The following is a 20,893-nucleotide window of genomic DNA, read 5'->3' as shown; positions in this document are numbered from 1 at the left end:
AGATTTTAAACTTGTGATTGTATTCACTTAGAGGCCTCTCCTTCCTACAGCCCTCTGACTTCAGGGATCTGAGAATTAGCCCAACTGGACCTGACATCTGTGTAGAAAAAATGAGGGCAGAAATGAAATCATCTATGCTGTTGCTCATCCTTATCAGATTGGAGAGAAAGAACCATTACCACTACATTACCATGTATTAGACACTAGATTATCTTCAGTTTGCTCAAATACCAATATTTCTAGTGATTAAGATAGCAAGGGATAAATTAAAAACAAGCTCCTCTTTCATCAAGAAACCTAGGATATGGGAAGAATAGAACAAAGGACGCACTTTGTCATGAAACTGAACTGCAGTGCCAGCTCTCCTATTGTGGCGCAGTATCAGGGTCATCTCAGATGGTTTATTGTTCTCTTCAAAGCCACTTATGGCTCCACAGTTCTGTGAGTTGATTGCACTACTGCCAGAAAAGTACTCTTTCCTTTCTGGATTTCTCCAGTCGTGCTCCTAGAACCAAGTTCTAATTTCTTTCACTGATGAAATGACCAGCCTTTCCTTTCTTTGTTATCCCCAAACCCTAACTTCTAGCCTCTAGCACCAGATTTTGGGGTGAGAACACGATCAAGCATGGGGAGTTCCCCAGAAAAGATATTTCCTGTCTTGTTGACAGTACTTTAATAGCCAGTTTGATTTGGTTTGCTTTTGATAATTGGGTAACCTAGTCATTCTGATCGGCAGAAAATTTGTTCACAGCTCGCTAGTAGCCAATGGAGCTGGTTGCGAATATGAAGGCACTGGATTCAGGAATCGTGCTTTCCTGAAAAATAATATAGTCATTGTATTTGCATGGATAAATGGCATCTTTTTTTGTTTTCTCCTTTCAGGGCCTTTATAAGCATTTTAAGGTTGCTTTTTTTTTTCCCTTTCGGAATTTTTATAAGTGTTCACCCATGGCGAGGCAGATATAACTTCATTTTATAGGAGGAAAACAGAAGCCCTGAGAAGTTAAAGGATTTGGCCAGAGTTGTACATAAAACCTGGGCTCCACATTTCTTTGACTTTCAGTTTGGTGCTTTGACCAAGGACTGAACTTCTTAGAAGTATATTCCCTCATCTTTTAACTGGGAAGATATAACTTTAACTTGAAGGGAATCATGAAGTTGAACTATGCTCACTTCTCTCTTTTAACAGGCTGCTTCTGGGCCCCTTGACATGTCTCTGCCTTCTACACCAGACATCAAAATCAAAGAAGAAGAGCCAGTGGAGGTAGACTCATCCCCACCTGACAGTCCTGCCTCTAGCCCCTGCTCCCCACCACTCAGGGAGAAGGTAAAACTCTACCAAGAGTCATCTCAAACGTTAATTGATAGATGAAGTTTTGATGCGTTTGTTGTATAAATATTGTGTGATACAGGAGGATTGATTTTTTATATATATATATATATATTTTTTTTTTTTTTTTTTTTTTTTTTTTTTTGCGGTACGCGGGCCTCCCGCTGCTGTGGCCTCTCCTGTTGCGGAGCACAGGCTCCGGACACGCAGGCTCAGCGGCCATGGCTCACAGGCCCAGCCGCTCCGTGGCATGTGGGATCTTCCTGGACCGGGGCACGAACCTGTGTCCCCTGCATCGGCAGGCGGACTCTCAACCACTGCGCCACCAGGGAAGCCCAATTATATTTAAATAAATGTTAATTGTTTAGAAGATTTATATAAATTACACCTATTCTCTGACCCAGCAACTCCACTTTGTATGGAAGAGAAATTAGTACATATGTCCACCAAAAGAAGTATACAAGAAAGTTCATAGCAGTTGTATTCGTAATAGTCAAAAAACTGGAAGCAGTCCAAATGTCCATCAACAAGCCTTGTTACATATATCAAAAGTCATTTAGTTTTATTTTATCCTTTAGATTAACGTACTTTATGTATGTTGTACTACTTCAATTGATAAGTGGAAAAGAAAAATCACATAATTCATAAATTGAACATTAAACAATTTAGAAAAAATGTCTTCCCAGAGGGAAGTTTTCTAGTGCTTCAAAGGGAGTATCTGTCAGGATTCTGATTATTATTTTTTTAAAGGAAACTTTTTGTGAAGTATTTTTAATAAATTTATTGAAATATCACACACGTACAGAAAAGCACATAAATTGTAAGTATACAGCTTACTGAATTTTCACAAAGTTTACAGCTTATGTAACCAACACCTTGATAATTTCATCATAACCTCAGAAGGCCCATCATACCTCCTTCCAGTCTCTACTGTGCTACCAGTGGTTATTAATTTTAATATCCACTGTGGATAGAGCATCTGTACCTCATCTTACCTCCCTCCAAAACTGGTTTGCTAACATCTCAAAACTACCCTCTCCATAAACATTACAACTGTATCCCCCCTCCTCTTTTCATCAGCAGCCAGGTCCTAGAGGCTGTTTAGAGATGTTTTCAGGGCTACTGTAGCCACTGGCAGTCTAAGGTCCTTACAGCTTAACAATGGGAAGCGGTTTGTTTTATCACAATATGATCATTATTCAAACTTCCGTAGCCCTTTCTTTAAGGGGTCTCTAGGAGACGTTGGGTTAAGACCAGTTGGGTTGCCTTATCACCAGTCTTATACCTGTCTTTTCCCATTAGAGATCAGTGGACACTTGAGCATCAAGTTTAGAATGAGAGTATCTAGATCATGAAAAATTATAACACTCCTGGGACTTCCCGGGCGGTCCAGTGTTTAAGACTCCACGCTTCTACTTCAGATCCCTGGTTGGGGAACTAAGATCCCACATGCTGCACGGCATGGTCGCCTGCCAAAAAAAATTATAACACTCCTTAGAATTTATATGGTACTCTAGTGCTTCTACAGAAATTTCAAGTGATCTGCCAACTGTCATCTCACTCATATAGCCATCATCCCTGAAAGGGAAATAGCCAAAAGGTCTTAACTCAGCATTCCTACTGAATGGGTGAGTGACGTATGGGTCCATGATCACGATGGAATCAGGTCATGATTTACATGAGTAGTCCAAGTGCTCTTTCCAATAAATTTATACTAGATTTTACCAGCTATGTATTTCCCTATAAGCAGTCCCTTAAAGCATTTTGTGATCTGTTGGTGTCTTCTCCCCAGGATGTTGCCCCAAAGCCTGTTGTGATCTCTACGCCCACACCTACCATCGTACGCCCTGGCTCCCTGCCTCTCCACTTGGGCTATGATCCACTTCACCCAACCCTTCCTTCCCCAACCTCCGTCATCACACAGGCTCCACCATCCAACAGGCAACTGGGGTAAGTAAAGAGAGCAGGGAGAAACAGTGAAGCCTGAATGTCTTTCCTCTGTGTGAAATTATTTGATTAAATAGAGACTGTTTCTGAATACTCAAGGAAAACAAGTCACTGAGATTGTCTCTCAACATAAATTTTTCACCCCATAAACAGAATCTTCTTTACCTTTTTAGTAGACAAGCAAGAATTTATTTGGGGGTGTACTGCCTTAATTTGGAGGTTTAATACTTCTTCGATCTAAAAGAAGAATCCTTAGAACTTTAGGAAGTTCATTATAGTGGTGGAGGTCACACAGGGAAGTATATATTTAGTTCTTGGCTTCAATCATATGGATGTTTATGGAGGCGCTGAAACCCATTAAGTCATCTTTTTTTTTTTTTTTTGCTGTACGCGGGCCTCTCACTGCTGCAGCCTCTCCCGTTGCAGAGCACAGGCTCTGGACGCGCAGGCTCAGCGGCCATGGCTCACGGGCCCAGCTGCTCTGCGGCATGTGGGATCTTCCCGGACCGGGGCAGGAACCCATGTCCCCTGCATGGGCAGGCGGACTCTCAACCACTGCGCCTCCAGGGAAGCCCAAGTCATCCTTTTTAAGTCTGGTTGTTCCCCTCAGTCCCAGTTAGGGTTCTTGGTCTTTGCTATTCCTAATTTTGTCTTCACTCCCAGCATGGCCCATACAGATTTCCTAGTGGGATGACTTAAGATCCTGTCCCCAGGTACCCATGGGTTAAGAGGTTGTTATCAGGCTTCAGCCTCTTAAAGTTTATTGTTCTCTAGACCCACTAAGAAAAATACAAAGGGATGGCTTCTTTCTTAGACAGAGTAGAGCAAAATGTGGAAAGGAACAGGAGGAACTTACTCAGATTTGGCTATCATATGACATAATTCAGCTTTGCAAAATGGCAGCTTTGGTCGAAGTATTCCTTGCCTAAGGCAAGACAGAATTTATACATGCCAGTGGTAGGGATGTTTATTTAATTGTTCTAAACTCTTAATAGGATTAGCTTCCCACCCACTTGAATTCAGTGGTGCATTTAATTTGCAAGGTGTAAAGATCTTGCGATTTCTCTCCATCTATAAGGTAAGGTAAGTAGCATTCCCTGCTTTATCCACCTTCATGAGGGTGCCAGGATTTTACAACGCTACTAGAGAAGACTGGGAAATCTGCTGTAATTATAGGAGGAGGATCATTGGCAAAAGGGTCCGTATTATGAGCATTTCTCTTCATATTTCCTCTAGGTCTCCCACTGGCTCCCTCCCTCTCGTCATGCATCTTGCTAATGGACAGACCATGCCTGTGCTGCCAGGGCCTCCGGTACAGATGCCTTCTGTTATATCGGTGAGCTCTGAAGTTGGGGCAGCCAACCCTACCAAGACATTAACCCCTCCCTTCCACCTGAATGCTCATAGACACACATGAGCCCCAGGGAAACGTGGGCTCTGATCTGTAGTAGTTGAACATGGCAGCCTGCCCGTACTCTTCACTAACCTCTGCCAATCCAGCACTATGGAACACTAGACAAAGGCTCATCTGGACAATTGGCTCCTGGTCCAAGAATTGATTTTGCCAGCCTGCTGATTGGTTGATTTCACTTGGCACTAAGTACCTCACAAATTGCCCACCACTTTCCTCAAGATACAGCCTCAGCCTTCCCCATAGAAATTGTCATAGCACTGGAGGATTAGGTCCCCTATCCTGTGGCGCTCCATGGGGGATGGTATTTCCCAGGCTGTTTCTGCATGCCCTATGCGCAGGTTGCATAGAACAGGCCCTAATGTGCCAATCTCAAAAGCACTTCATTTGGGGAAGCTGTTGCCCCACTAATAGCATTATGTTCCCTTCTGGTTTTTCTTCCTTCTCTTGATCCAGCTGGCCAGACCTGTGTCTATGGTGCCCAACATTCCTGGTATCCCTGGCCCACCAGTTAACAGCAGTGGTTCCATTTCTCCCTCTGGCCACCCTATGCCATCAGAAGCCAAGATGGTGAGTACATCCCAGCCCGGGGCAACGCTGGCCCTTCTGAAAGAAGTGGTATCTTCTGGGGCTTGCAGAACTAAAGACCCACCCAGTTGTGGGGTCTGGAGAAGAAAAGACCCTGATTCATGACTCCTATCTCCTCTCTTCCACCTTTAGAGACTGGTACATAGACCATGGCAGTGAAAAGAAGCAGCACAGATTGTTTGGAATGGAACTCTTGCTGTTTCAGTTCCAGGGTGACAGATGGAGGGGTGGATGAGTGGGCAGGAGAGCTGGCCAGGAGGTGAATAACTGCGTAATAACCAGCCCCTGGCCAGGTTCCAGGAGAGAGCTTTCATCTGGACTCTATAGCTTCAGCAACCCCCGCCCTCCAACTGTGCCCAGGATGATAGTGAGGGGACAGAGTAGGTATTTTAGGGATCATGTGCACATTCTCTCTCCCTGTCATTTTCTTTTAATCCCTCTGTTAAGGGAAAATCAGTGTGGGAATTTTAGTTGTCTGTAACATCAGTAATAAAATCTAAGCCCACTCTTCTCACCCTTGATAGAATCTCACCCTTGACAAGCTATTTTTCCTTATCTTTTCCTACAGAGACTAAAAGCTACCCTAACCCACCAAGTCTCCTCAATCAACGGTGGCTGTGGAATGGTGGTGGGGACTGCCAGCACCATGGTGACAGCCCGTCCAGAGCAAAGCCAGATCCTCGTCCAGCACCCTGACGCCCCATCCCCTGCCCAGCCACAGGTCATTTAGACCCTTGGATGGGGGAACCAGTTTGTGTCACCATTACTCTTTAAGTCATACCTGTTTTTTCAAGGAGGAAGAAAATGAAAGAAGAGTGGATTTCAGCATTCTGGGCGTCTACCTGCACTTTGGTTCTTGTTGACAGTTTGAAACTAGCAAAATGCACTATTCTTTATCCATCCTTGGGTTGTACTAAATGCAAACAGACTGGGTAATGCAGAACTGTCACAGAGGAGGTCTCAGTTTTTGTTTTCTGCTTTTTGGTTATTTCTATATATGAATGCTGTATCTGCAGAACGCTCTAAAATGTGACAGGACCTCACTTCAAACCACTTTGTACACCAGAGGAGGCTTCCCCTAGTCTCTCCTATCTTAGGTCTTAGCCCCCACCCACCTAAAAAAACTTACCTGATTAGATTTATAGCAAAAATCAGATAATAACAATATATTAGGGACTTCCCTGGTGATGCAGTGGTTAAGAATCCACCTGCCAATGCAGGGGACACGGGTTCAAGCCCTGCTCCGGGAAGATCCCACGTGCCGCAGAGCAACTAAGCCTGTGCACCACAGCTACTGAGCCTGCGCTCTAGAACCCACGAGCCACAGTTACTGAGCCCGCACACCACGACTACTGAAGCACGTGCGCCTAGAGCCCGCGTGCCGTAACTACTTAGCCCATGCGCCGCAACCACTGAAGCCCACACACTCTAGGGCCCACGTGCCACAACTACTGAAGCCCGCACTCCTAGAGCCCATGCTCTGCAACAAGAGAAGCCACCACAGTGAGAAGCCCATGCACCACAACGAAGAGTAGCCCCCGCTCACCACAACAAAGAAAGCCTGCACGTAGCAATGAAGACCCAACACAGCCAAAAAAAAAAGAAAAAAGAAAAACAATATATTAATAAAATGTGATGTCACAGTATTAAGATGGCTCAGTAAACAAATACACACCCCCAAAAAACACTTTTTCCTCATCAATTGAATGTCTTTTTATCAGGAGAAATTAAAGTCTTAAAAAAGCCAGAGGGATCCCATTTAGAAGCCCAACTCTTTTTTTCAGGGAGGCCTCAGTTTACTAATTTTCTTTGAAAACTGAATAGGCCTCAGTTTTCATATTGTCTGTACTGGTTAGGTGACAACAACCTGAGATCAGTTTCTAGAGTTACATCTTTTGCCCATCCCCTTTTCCTGATGTCACCACCTGCTTTATCAGTTACCACCACATGTCCTAACATTTAATGACCATATGCTGCCTTAAAGCTTGGCCAACAACAAAAGCTTTCATCTGAGTTTTCTTGTTGGAAGCTAAGCCTGCCCACCCTCCTGTAACCCCTTCTAATGCCAGTCCCTTCTGGAAATGGTAAAGCAGTAGTCCCCTTGCCCAAGTTGTGCTGCTTCCCCTCTTGAGGAAATGACATGACTTATTTTTTAGTTACCACTAATTCCTTTCCTTCTTATTCTTCCTGTCTTTCTCTTGGTCTGTTCTTTTACCTCCATTCCCTGCATGTCTTGTTGAGTTGTCTATGAGAGAATAGGAACCCATCATTTCCTTTTACCCATTCTCCTCCTAAAGCACCAATCTTTACATGTGCTCCAGTGAGCTCAGGACAAAGAGGAAATTGAAAATCACAGGAGAATTTGTGTAAACTTCCCTTAGTACAGTGAGAAGCAATGACCCCAAGGCCTGTAGCTCATTAAAATAAGTTTGAAATTTCCTCTCCACTTTTTTTCTTTTAGGAGAGAGAATATTAATCTGAATAAATAAAATGATCTCTTCATTATCTGTGTTAATGGAGAACATGATTCAGTAGGGCCTGAAGTAGAATAAGATTCTGTTTTCTTATAAGCTTATCCTTATTCTCATGCAACTAATGTGAGCTCTGGCATTTGGGAACTACCAATATAGATGTTCTCTAATAGCAACAGATTCAGGAAGAATTATTTTTGGCGTTGTTTTACATTACATAGTTTCTTTTATACAGATGGTTGACCTTTCTATATTTTAATTTTGACCGTTATTGTAAAATTGGTCTATCTTCTTTGAATACATACCAGCTAACAGAAAAGGAAGATGATGCAAAAGTGCTTTAGAGACAAGAGACATCAGCCTGAAGTTTAAAAACAAAAGACAGTCTTAAATCGCCAATTTGTAAAGAGATTTAAAAATGTTTTTCTCTTTAAAAACAAACAGAACAAACAAGGCAGGAAGCAGGGGCGTTGCTGAGGATGATTAATAACTGATTTAAATAAAAAGAATATATTGGGAGTTCCCTGGTGGCCTAGTGGTTAGGATTCTGGCCTTTCACTGCTGTGGCCCAGGTTTAATCCCTAGTCGGGGAACTGAGATCCTACAAGCCGTGCGGTGTGGCCAAAAAAAAAGAGAATATACTAATTCATATATCTCCATGATAGTTCATATCTCACTGATAGTAAAATCTTTTCTCCTTTTCTGAAACTTGTAGCACACAGTTATTTGTATATATTGCTTGACCAGACAGGTGATTCTCCAATTTTTTATTCCATAGTCTCCCTAAAATTTCCCCTGACACCTCCCTTGATTATAATTTCCCTGCCTACAAGATTTCCTGTTAAGAAACAAAAAGTGATCCTAGTTTCACTTTTATCTGTCTGTCTCAGAAATAATCAGAGTATGGAACTGAGAAGACTGAAAGAAAACAGGAGGCAGAATGAGGAACTACTACAGAAGAGAAGCTAAGGGACATAGTAATGAGACTCGCTGTGGTTACAGAGACTGGTGTATACTTTTACCAGATCTTTGCCAGAGCTTACGTCAGGTTTAGTTTGGAAAGGACTGACATTCCCTTCAAGTAACTCCTCTTCCTTCTGGGCAACAGGTCTCACCAGCCCAACCCACTCCTAGTACTGGAGGGCGACGTCGGCGCACGGTGGATGAAGATCCAGATGAGCGGCGGCAGCGCTTTCTGGAGCGCAACCGGGCCGCAGCCTCGCGCTGCCGTCAAAAGCGGAAGCTGTGGGTGTCCTCCCTAGAGAAGAAGGCTGAGGAACTCACGTCTCAGAACATTCAGCTGAGTGTGAGTGTGTCCTGGGTGATTATTAGGATTGTTGAATCTGGAAAGTGAGATTGAATCAGGAAAAAGTGGGACGATATAATAGAAGATGATAATTCTTTAAGACAGATCCAGAACATATGCCAGGGAGAATGCAGAAAGAATGTCTTAACAGTCAGAGTTGAAACCTCTTCCCCGGGGACTGGAAAGGACACTTACCACTACTCCCAAATCTGCTACTAGAATGAGTCATCCATAGACCAGTTTGGATGAAGGGAATTAGATTAAGCGCCCCAGGGTGCTCTTTTTAAGTCATCAGTAGAATCTGACAGGGGTAGTGGAACACCCAAAGGGAAAGTATTTGCCCAGGTAACACAGCTTAAGAAAAGAAAGAAAAAGCCACTCAAACGCAAATAGAATGGTTATAATACAGATATTTTCATTTATTTTTGGCTGTGCTGGATCTTCTTTGCTGTGCGCGGGGCTTTCTCTAGTTGCGGCGAGCGGGAGCTACTCTAACTTGTGCGCGGGCTTCTCATTGCGGTGGCTTCTGTTGTTGCAGAGCATGGGCTCTAGGCGCACAGGCTTTAGTAGTTGCAGAATGCGGGCTCAGTAGTTGTGGCTCGCGGGCTCTAGAGTGTGGGCTCAGTAATTGTGGCGCATGGGCTTAGTTGCTCCACGGCATGTGGGATCTTCCCGGACCAGGGCTTGAACCCATGTCCCCTGCATTGGCAGGTGGATTCTTAACCACTGAACCACCAGGGAAGTCCCCAGATAATTTCTTGAATATTATTTTCCCTTCTTCTGATTATTTATTAAAATATTCCATTACAAAGGTAATATATTTATATAACATATATATAATATACACATACATACACACACAGAGGTACAGATTAAAAATAAAGTCTCTCTTCAATATGTCTTTCCTAGTCTCATTCTCTTCCTTGTAGATAAGTTTGGTGTGTACCTACCAGACATGTATGTATTTCTAATATTTTTTTCATTTATAGCTTTTGTGGGGGAGTCAGGGAGGGACTGTCTGTTGTAACATAACACAGTATCTCCTGGAGATCTGGCCGTGTATACAGAGGACCTACCTCGTGTTTGTAAATAGCTGTACAGTGTAGCATTCTGTAGTGTAAGTTATGTTATAAGGTATGGATACTTACAATGTTTCTAATTTTTTGCCATAACAGCAGTGCTGCAGTGTACATTGTATGCACTTGAGTAGATAGCTCTGTTAAATAGATTCCTGGAAGTTAGCTTTCTTAATCAAAGGACATATGCATTATTAATTTTGGTGTAATCGTATTTATCCTAAATAGGAGTCATTTTTCTATTTAAAATCCCTGCTATCACTGTAAGCAGCTCCTGTCATGGAATTCGTGGCTGTATTGGCCCTGGGCCGTCTAAAGCCTTGCTGGGTCTTTCCCAGATTTGAGGGAGAAAATCCAGACAGCATTCTGTCCTCACTTCGGGCATAGCTACGGGGGGTTCAAGAGTGGAGCATAAATTTTCTTCATATTCTTTTCTTCCCTCCCTCCTCAGAATGAAGTCACATTACTACGCAATGAGGTGGCTCAATTGAAACAGCTGCTGTTAGCTCATAAAGACTGCCCAGTCACAGCACTACAGAAAAAGACCCAAGGCTACTTAGGTGAGTGGCTCACAACCTAAGCAAGACCAGTCAGTCAGTACACTGCGTGTAATGAGTGTCTCAACGCTTTATAATTTTATAACCCCATTCTGAATGTTCTGGGGGGGCCCAGATTGACGAGTGAGCAGCCTTTGTGGAACAACCAGTCCTATCAAAAAAATTTTTGAGAACAATATAGTTACCCTAATTATCTATTGTAGCTGGAGAAAAAGGGTAGCAATATGTATTGGGTACCTACTTTGTGTGAGGCACTCAACCATCTTCCCAGTTCTCTCATGAAATCGATATTACCTGCGTTTATACACAAGAAAACTGCACTCAGATTAGTCACTTACCTGAAGTTACACAGTTGGTGAAGTGGCAGAGCCAAGATTCACATCCCGCTCTTCTTATTCCAAAGCCACTGTCTTGGCTTCAAGAGGATATAATACATTGGGGTTTGTTAAGCATTGAGATTTGGTGGTAGATCACACATTGGGGTTTGTTAAGCATTGAGATTTGGTGGTAGATCACACATTGGGGTTTGTTAAGCATTGAGATTTGGTGGTAGATCACACATTGGGGTTTGTTAAGCATTGAGATTTGGTGGTACATTTTATCTTTCTAATGATGGGCTCATGTTGGTTTCAGTTTGTAATCTGTGAGCACAAATAATATAGTGCTAGGAAGAGCTGGTCACAGAGTCATGCTCTGGATAAGCACAATCCTGAAATTAAAATTACTGTGAATAATTTGCTTATGGACAGTAAAAACTAATAAATCATTTTCCTTTACAAATTAAATAAATTCATAGAAATGTTGGCTATCAAATTTTGATATATTGAATTATTTTTCCACTAATGTCTTTATCATTTCAGAGATGTGTTCCCATAGAAAAAGAGTAACCACATCACCAATTTTAAACATCTCTATTTAAATTTTAATTTTAATGTGTACTTCAGGGTACATTCATTCATTAGGCAGATATTGATTGAGCCTGTTCTGTGCCAGGCACTGTTTTACATGCTGAGGACATAATAGGGAACCAAATAGAGTAGATTAAAGTCCCTGCCCGTGAGGGGCTTATATTTTAGTAGGTGAGACAGACAATAAACTAGATAAATAGGTACAATATATATAGTATGTTAGATAAGAATAAATGCTTGGAAGACAAAAATAAAACAAGAAAGAGGAATATGAAATGTTAGCAGCAGGGTTGAAATTTTAGACAAGACCTTAAGGAAGTGAGGGAGCTTAGCCATGCATTAATATGGGAGAAAAGTACTGCAAGCGGGAGGAATAGCAAATGCAAAGACCCGCAGTGGGAGCGTGTCCGGCACATTCTAGGAGCACCAAGGAGGCTAGTGTGGCTGGATTGGAGAGAATGGGGAATGGAGACTATTTGGAGATGAGGTAGGGGAGGGAATGGAAGCATTTTCCTTTAGGGCCTCATTGGTCATAGTGAGGACCTTAGCTTTTACTCTACTTTGGGGATCATTAGAGGGTTGTTTTCAGCAGAATAGTGACATGACTGATCTGACTTATTTTGAACAGGGTCACTCTGTTAAGAGAGTGAGGAATGCATGGGCAGAAGCAGGCAGTCCACTTAGTGGGGCTATCACAGTCATATGAGCAAGAGGTGATGGAGCTTTGGACTGGATGGCCGTAGTGAAAGTGGTGAGAAGGGATTTAATTCAGGATATATTTCGAAGATAGAGTGACAAGGTTTGATGATGGCCAGATGGGGCAGTATATGTGAGGAAAAAGAAAATCAAAAATTGCACCAAAGGTTTTGGACTGAGCGACTGCAGGAACGGAGTTGCCATTGATGGAGATAGGGGAAAGTGTAGGAAGAAATGGACTGGGTGGTATATCGGGAGCTCAGGTTTGGAAGCCTCTTAGGCTTGCAGCTGGAGCTGTCAAGCAGGCAGCTGGTTGTATGGGTCTGCAGTTCAGAGGAAAGGCTGAAGGTACAACTTGGGGAGTCAGCAGAATATGGATAGCTTTTAAAGCCATGAAACTGGATGAAATGTTATTGTCAAAGAGAGCACATAGGTAGAAAAAGAGAAGTTCCAGGACTGAGCCCTGGGTACTCCAATATTTAGAGGTCAGAGAGATGAGAAGGGACCCACAAGAGAGACTGAGAATGTGTAGCCAAGCAGGTAGGAGGAAAGCCAGCTGAGCAGCTGAGTGCGGTGTTCTGTAAGCCAAGGTAAGAAAGTGTTTCAGGAAGTTTAGTGATCAACTATTTCAGTCCTTTTGATGGGCTAAGGATGACAAGGACTGAGTATTTATCAGTGTGAAGTCTATATACAGTAAGGTTTCATTTCAGTCCCTACAAGAACTCTGACAGATAGTCAACCTTTGAAATTACTTATTTGTTACAGCAAAGATGTATTTAGTTCCTACTGTGTGGTATGGACATAGTGGTAGTTACCTGACATAAGACAAACGAGACACTCTCCTATCTCTGAGAGACTCACAGGGTTATGAGGAGATAAACATGTCCAGCCATGGGTAAGGTAAGCACAGGTATCCCAAAGAGCCCCTAGACTGGGAACTTCCTGAGGACAAGGGGCCTGTCTATTCTTTATATACCCTAGTGCCTGGCACACGGGCAATACTCAGTAAATATTTGATGAATAAATGAATGTATGCTCTGAAAGCACAAACGATGAAATAGTTAATTTCCTGAGTGTAACAAAGAAGGCTTCACAGAGGAGGTAGTATTTGAATCCTGAAAGAAGACTCAGGCATTTATCAGGAGGTCAGAAATACAACCAACTATTGAAATTTTGCCCTTATTCTACACATCTCTGTTTAAGTAGCCAGAGAGGCTATCTGATGTTCAGTGAAACTCCTTGAGTGTTAAGCAACATGGAGTTACCTTTGTATGCAGCTCAGACATTTGTGTTTAGTAATAAAAGTTACTGTCACTTTAGGTGGAGTGGCATAACTCAAAGTAAATGTGTTAAATCGTTAATGCCTAGCTAGTTAATAGTCAGGAGGGTCTGACAGACCTCTTTGTAGTTGGTTGTGTTGACTGAACCTTGGCCAAGGACTGGTCATTTGTAACATCGTTTGATTGTAGCTTGATATCTATCAGGTTTACCTATGGTGCAACTACATGCTAAAGGAATATTAAAAATAATAGAATGATTGCAATGTTGTGAGCATTAATAAGAGAGGATAGCTAAAAAGAGATCTATTTTAAATCACCTTCAAAGACATGAATAAGAGGAAGTGTGTTCCAGTAAGGGTAATGAACTGTGCAGAGACCTAGAAGCCAGGCAGTATAATTAACACGTTGGGGGTTTGCTTTATGGGGATAGATGGGTTAATTTTGGCCTAGCTTGCTTCTCTTCTCACAACTTCCAGTTTCCTAGCCCATTTATGGCTTAGAGGCCAAGATTCTGGGAAGTTTTCCCCCCTAAAAACATGGGCTTCATTTTCCTTTGGGCCCCTTTAGAATTATGGCAAAAGGTAGTTCTGCCTATTTCCCCATTCTGTGTTCTAACCACTTGCTCTCTGCTTTTGCCCTCCTTCCTGGCAGAAAGCCCCAAGGAAAGCTCAGAGCCAACGGGTTCTCCAGCCCCTGTGATTCAGCACAGCTCAGCAACAGCCCCGAGCAATGGCCTCAGCGTTCGCTCTGCAGCTGAAGCTGTGGCCACCTCAGTCCTCACTCAGATGGCCAGCCAAAGGACAGAACTGAGCATGCCCATACAGTCGCATGTGATCATGACCCCACAGTCTCAGTCTGCGGGCAGATGATGCCTCCCCTGGTGGAGAGGTCCCCAGCCAGAGCTCGCCCGCCCGAGAGCCAAGAGAGATGTCATCTTATCCTCTCCCATCTGCCTTGGACATGGCAGTATGGGGGGGAAATTGTGTGTTGTGAGTAATGGTCAGATGTGGGGCTTTTCTCACATGGTCATTTACGTTGACACCTGTACTAGGAGCCTCCAAGCCCCAGAGCCACATAGATCATACCCCAAGGGGGAAGTTTCTGATGTACCCACAGCCAAAGGCCTTTCCCGACGGTCCGAACAATCATCCCTGCCCATGCACGTGTACCTGTCTCTTTTAACACTAACCCTTGTACTTCTAGGTTTCGGTTTCTCAGTTCCCCCTCTTTCCACCAAGCCATGGCTCTTACCTTCTTGATTCTTAGCAGCATGCCACTTCCTACTAGGTAGAGGGAGGCTAGAGTTGATGGCATATCAATGGCTGACCCATTCCTAGCCACCCCATGGACTCAGGACTTTGTCTCCCAGTAGCTGCTTATTTATGCCTTTTTCCCCCTCCGTAAATTCTAGTTAAAACATTCACTTATGGAGAATGTGAGGTTACCTTTGATGTATGAAGTAGCAGTATTTCCCAGCTCTTCCATAAACTTTAATCCTCCCTACTTGCCACCAAAACAAAAACAGAGAAATGAAACCTCAAACGGTCTAGTCCTTTCTCATTTATTTCCAGAGCTATTTGGGTACCTCATTTTATGTCTTGAGTTTTCCCAGTCTAGTGGTGGGGTCTTTTCCACCTCCCACTAAGCCTTGGCAACCTCATCTTGTGGCCTTATTAGATAGTGCTTGGTAGTGAAAAGGGAAAGAGCCCAGGATCTGACTGGCTGGTTCCCTTCCCATCCCCCACTCCATCCTCCTTCAGTTCTAATCATCAGGACAGGCAGGAACAATGTAGTTTAAAGCTTGTTCCATCAAGTTACTAGATTGATTCTTTTATGTTTTACAAGAGTTTACTAGCCAAAGCATACAGATTGCTTTTGGTCATCTTTCCACTCCTGCCTCTCCCTCTTCGTGCCCCTGCCTGCATTCCTGCCTCTGTCTCTCTTCTATAATTAGTTCTGATGCAGCCCTCTGGAAGCTGTCCTGTAGGGGATTCTTGTGCTCTCTCCCCTCCCCTCGCCCCCCATCTCTCAGTCTCACACATCTGTCTTCTTTTCTGAGTGAGGGTCTGATATTCACAACTGGTCCTCACTGGATCTGCCTTCGCTCTCTTTCACTAGGCTCCAAGCCTAGCCACTAGGTCTCTCTGGTTCTGTAGCGTTTCTTTAGCTCTTTTCTTCTCTCTGCCCCCTGGATGCAATGCTTCTCCATAGTCTATGCCCCAGGACCCTGAGGCATCATAGCTGAGGTCCTGAGTGGGTTTTCTTGAGTATAAGTTAGGGTGGGGGGAGGCACGGGAAGGGAAGGTGGAGCACTGATGTCAGCAGAAGAGTCCTGCTCGTTGAAGAGTCTGACCTGCCTGGGAAATTGGTGACTGTTGCTCTCAGCCATTCTTACTTTGAAAAGTTGTGTTGCCGGGGGGGAAATTCATCCCTCTTGTCCCTCTTTCTTCCCCATTCAGACTCCTCATCTTCCTTTGGCTCTGAACTATGCAATTTCTACCAAGGCCATAGGAAGCAGTCCAAAGCCAGAGGCCTGTGGATAGATAGGTCAGCTTTAATAGCCCTTCAGTATGAAGCCCTTCCAATTGTCCCAGAGCCACTTTCTGCCATCTGCCCAAGCCAATAATGTCCTTTTCTCTCTCTCTCCTACCTCCAACTTATACATGCATACAGAGTGACTGCCAGCTTCCTTTCTTATTTTATCTTCCAAAATTGGCTATCGTAGAGGAATGAGGAAATGTTCTAAGCTACGAGATTCCCATCTCCTCAGACTGATAAACTGGTGAGCCAGTTAGAGGACATGTTCTACTGCATTTGTTTTTAATTTTCCCTCCTGCTTTTCAGAGCTGGTGTTGAAGAAGCCACACCTGGTGAAGAGAAAGGAGAGAAAACATGGTTTTCTCATCCTCCCCCACCCAGGACCCAACAGGAACAGACCCTGAGGTGACTCAGACTAGCAAATGGCACGGCAGATGGTCAGGATGCAGGTTACCACCTCCAGGGACTCCACTTGCCTTTAAAACTTCACAGCATAACTTGTGCTCAGGACTTTTCCTTTAGATGGCTGCTCCCTGGGATTTTCTCCTGCCTTAGTTGTGTTTCATTTTTTGTTATCTTTATTTCCCACTTGTAGCCTTGCCCTAAAGCTTGACTGCGTTTATGGCTCCTAAGGAGCCTTCATAAGACCCTTGACTGTTTTTCTTCCCCCTTCAGTCATGTGTTTTTCAAGTTAAGAATCAGTTTGTCGCTGCACACATGCCCTGCCTCACTGCTTGGCCTTGGAGGAAGTTTGAGTCCTGCCAGTCTGTCCCTGTGTAGGATGGCTAATTTATGTAGAGGGTCTTATTTAGTTTCTTAATCCCCATGTCTAATTCTCTTGAGTCCTTATTTCATTTTCATCAGTGGGAAGTTAGTATTGGGGACCTAACTGATAGGCATTGGCAGAACCTTAGTAGTAAAGCAGCAGTGAAATGAGGAAGGAACAACGACAGGACCTCCCCCACCCCAGACAGCTCTTCAGTTGGTCCTTAGTCTCACTAAGAAGGCAGAGCGATTGCTTGCCCTGAAGTCTCTCTTGTAGTCAAGGGGAATGACATTTACCTTGTTACTGCAGCCAGTTGTGTGGCCACTCTCCCCTGCTCCTTGCCCTCCAGACTCCTTTGGACCAGAACATCATGGAGGGTGTCACTTAGCTCTTTTTAAGGAACATGGCCTTTCTAGGGGCCTAAGGGAAGACACTTTCTAAAAGGGACTGGGAATGTGGATGCCTTAGGACTCTTCTAAGTGAACACAGGACTCAGGCCTCCCACTTCACTCCAAGGACACAGCAGCTAGAGACCCAAGGCCATAGAGAAAGGGGCCAGAGCCAGGTCTTCTGGTCCACAGACTTAATGCCGCATTGTCTTAGTATATGTGCTGCCGAAGCGAGCACTGCCCCGTTGTCTTAAAAGAAAGCTTGCTTAGAGTTGAAAAGTCTGAAAGCCTCCCACACTATGAGGAAGAACTAGAAAGAGTACAGCCTCCTTTACTTCATCTTTCCCTGTTGGCCATACACCCAAATCTGGCTTCCTTCGGCCTCTGCTCCTCTCCTTGGCCCGAAGTCCTAGACTGTGTACACTCTCGGTGGCAGTAAAAGAGGAGATGGCCTAACTGAACCTCATTTTGCTGCCTTCCCTGTGCCTGTTCCGTTGTTCCAGTTCCTTTGCTGACTTACTGCCCTCCAGCACCACCCATTCTGGTAGACAGGGTGCTTAACCCTAACCACGCCCCATCTACAGCCTGAACCACCAAGTAGACACCAAAATATTCCTCCTCTGGTTCCTAAGTCCCCCGTTTGCTCACACTGAGAGGCTCCTTTAAAGGTGCTAGCCCTAAGACAGCTCTTCCCCACAAAGTTCCCTTTTCTTTCCTTCCCATCCCCAAATCATTATTTTTCATTAATATTGTACATTGTATACACAGGAAGGAAATGTACACTTTTTTTTTTTAATGTCATAACCAGTCTGTTTAGAATCCAGTCCTCCTAGCTGTATCACATATGCCTTTGTTGATATGCTCTTTCTGCTTTCTTTAGACTTTTGTTTGACTGGGGCGGAGAGAAGAGCAGGACAGGTGAGGATCCTAAGGCAGATTAGAGGCCCCCCATCCTACTTCAGCCTCCCACAACCCTAATCATTCCCTTCATAGTACAGACAGATTTCTGTTTCTGTTTGCACACATGCAAGTGCACACAGACATAAATCCTCACCATCCCAGGGTGGTGACCCAGCAGGGGTGAGTGTAGGTGGTTGCTAGCCAACATTCCCACCCTCCATACCAGTTCATTCGTGTCTCTTTGGGGTAAAGTTCTTCCCTGGAATGAGAAAAGGCTGGGGAGAGTAGGGCAGCTTAAGGCAGCTTACATCCTCTGTAGATGCAGGTTTGTATTGTAGCTGCTAGGGTTTCTCTTTTTAATGGGGGCTGGTAGCACAGAGCTATCTCATCAGCGTTAACTACTGGTGAGTGAGGATTTCGCTGTAAGAAATGGCTTTGAGCACTAGTTTCATTGACTTTCCCTTAGGGCAGTGGTTCTCAGAATGTAGTCCAGGACCAGCAGGACCATCATCTGGGAACTTGTTAGAAATGCACATTCAGGCCCCATCCCAGACATACTGAATCAGAAACTCGGGATGGGCTCTAACAAGCACTCAACGTGATTCTAACACACACTAAAGTTTGAGAACCATTGCCTTAGGGGCAAGCTGGGAAATTCTTACAGGGTATCAAGGATATTTTAAGTACCATCCTCTGCCTTAGCACTAGCATGTTTTTCCATTTCCTCCAGTCCCTCCCTCCACTCCCATTAAAACAACAACAATGTCACTCATCTCAAAATCTAGGTTTGTCTTCCTCTGCTTACTCCTAAAACCTGCCCTGCGTGGGTCTGGACAGGAGTTGTCCCATATTCCCTTGCAGACTGGTCACTCCATGTTCTTTGTTACAGGAAGGACCGGCTGTCCTGTTCTCCCACTCACCCCGCCCCCAACACACACCTTTCAGGCAGGGAGATGAGCCTTCAGCCCCAACAGTGGAGGCTACAGCCTCCTGACATGGTATCTGTTGAAAAGCTGTGTGTGCCTATGGTTATATCTCTGTTCATCTGTATATCTTGACATGTAGCAACACCTCTCCATGTCATCAAGGAACTTGACTCTGGGTCTGGGTTTCCCCAGTCCCCAGTGGTAGACTTTGACAGGTGGGAGGATGCAGTGCTACAGGCTGTTTTGTTATGAAACTGTCTTCTCCCTTCCCCTCCACGCACTTCAGCATGATCCCTGTGAGCAGGCTCACAGTCTCCTGGGACGGGGCTGAGGCAGAGGCTTCGCTCTCTTCTCCCTGACCGTCCCTCCTCCTGCCCCCTTGCCACATAGCAGTTATCCCCCGGCCATGCCTTCTCCCCCCTCCCTTGCCCTGACATATATTGTGCCTTATTTATGCTGCAAATATAACATTAAACTATCAAGAGAAGCACTGTTCCGTCTGATGTTTCAATACTCTGATCTACAAGTCCCATTGTCCATTCTTTCTGGGAATTCATTGGGCTTTCATGTCTGCGGTCTTCACTCTCCCATTTCTTAGGACAGAAACAGCTGGCATTCTTATCCCTCCTTTTTATGCAGGGGAAGACACAGCCTAGGGGAGGTGGGTGGTTTGTATAAATTACGTAACACAACAGAAGGCTCAGATCTGTGCACTGCCCTTAGGGACGAGGGCCCTTGGCATCATGGGAGCCCTCACTAGAGAACTTGTGTGTTTTGCGTGAATGGGGCTCGGAGGGCGGTGGAAGGCAAGTGGCCTCTTAACCTTTCAGTGTTATGTCCCCCACCCCCGCAATTAAAAAATAATAAGCCCTACCCTCAGGAAGTTTCCAGCATGCCTGGGGAGTGCACTTAGACGCAGACAGAAGAAGTGCTCTATGATTCTATGAGTTCTGTGTGTGGGGGGAGGAGGGGAGTCTGGAAATGAGAGGTGGAGTTTATTTAGAAACACGCAAGATGGTTTACAAGAAAAAAACAGGTAGTGCTCAGGAACTGTGGGGAGGTGTGGGGCAGTCACTACTAATTCCTTGCATCTGTGTCTTCCTTGATACCACAGGTGAGGAGGGTGACCAGGCTAAAGAACTTGACCAGGAGATAGCTGGGTACCTCTGAGGGGTTTCCAATAGGAGAGAGGAGATGTACATTGCTGTTTGTGGCCGGTGTTCGGTGTAACTGACACAGACAGGGAGCGCCAGTCTCCCCTGTGGAGCGGGAAAGGCAGTGGTGGTCTTCATTGTGGTCAGAAGCACGTGGGAGTCCAGAGAGAAGTAAAGGAAGTTGCTGAAAGCCAAATACCGAAACAAGATTGAGAGGTTTTGGAGGTGGGGATGAGACTGAAGGGAGGACAGTTTCCCAAGTTAAAAGAATTAACCCATTCCAACTTCTAGCCAAAGAAGAGACCCATCACCTCCATCCAGGACACAGGAAGCAGCTAGACCAGCCCCTTTCTGAATGCAGCCTCAGCTCAGATCCACTTGTAACTGGCGATCAGAGAAATCACAGAGGGTAAACATTTATTGTGTGCCTGCTGTGTGCTAGGTGGAGTGCTAGATGCTTTGCATTCATCAAGTTATTTACTGTTCACAAAACCTCTTGATAACAGGAGCAGTTACCTCATGATACTGATGATAACCCGAGGTTTAGCTTGAGGCACTTGCCCAAGGCACACAGCGAAGTGCAAGAGCTGGATTAAAACGGCTCTGACCCTGGAACGGCTCTGCAGCACCCCATCTACCCTCACACCTTG

General features: G+C 44.6%; 1 protein-coding gene across 3 annotated transcripts in view; it reads left to right on the top strand.

Annotated features, from left to right (window-relative positions):
• The window catches only part of ATF7 (activating transcription factor 7), a 91,362-nt gene extending 71,791 nt beyond the window's left edge, over window positions 1-19,571 (top strand). For 2 of the 3 annotated variants that reach the window (XM_082666016.1, XM_082666015.1), the window contains exons 5-12: window positions 1,190-1,327; window positions 3,123-3,280; window positions 4,514-4,613; window positions 5,145-5,258; window positions 5,845-5,997; window positions 8,856-9,053; window positions 10,581-10,689; window positions 14,222-19,571. In XM_082666016.1, coding sequence (XP_082522142.1) covers window positions 1,190-1,327; window positions 3,123-3,280; window positions 4,514-4,613; window positions 5,145-5,258; window positions 5,845-5,997; window positions 8,856-9,053; window positions 10,581-10,689; window positions 14,222-14,439 — 1,188 coding nt within the window. In that variant the 3' untranslated portion in view covers window positions 14,440-19,571. The remainder of the gene's footprint in view (window positions 1-1,189; window positions 1,328-3,122; window positions 3,281-4,513; window positions 4,614-5,144; window positions 5,259-5,844; window positions 5,998-8,855; window positions 9,054-10,580; window positions 10,690-14,221) is intronic. The other variant, XM_082666017.1, reaches the window with a different exon arrangement.
• Window positions 19,572-20,893: the final 1,322 nt, after the last annotated feature.

The sequence above is a fragment of the Grampus griseus genome (assembly GCF_964374135.1).
Source record: "Grampus griseus genome assembly, chromosome: 11".
Lineage (NCBI taxonomy): Eukaryota > Metazoa > Chordata > Mammalia > Artiodactyla > Delphinidae > Grampus > Grampus griseus.
This window is presented reverse-complemented; position numbering and strand designations above follow the sequence as displayed.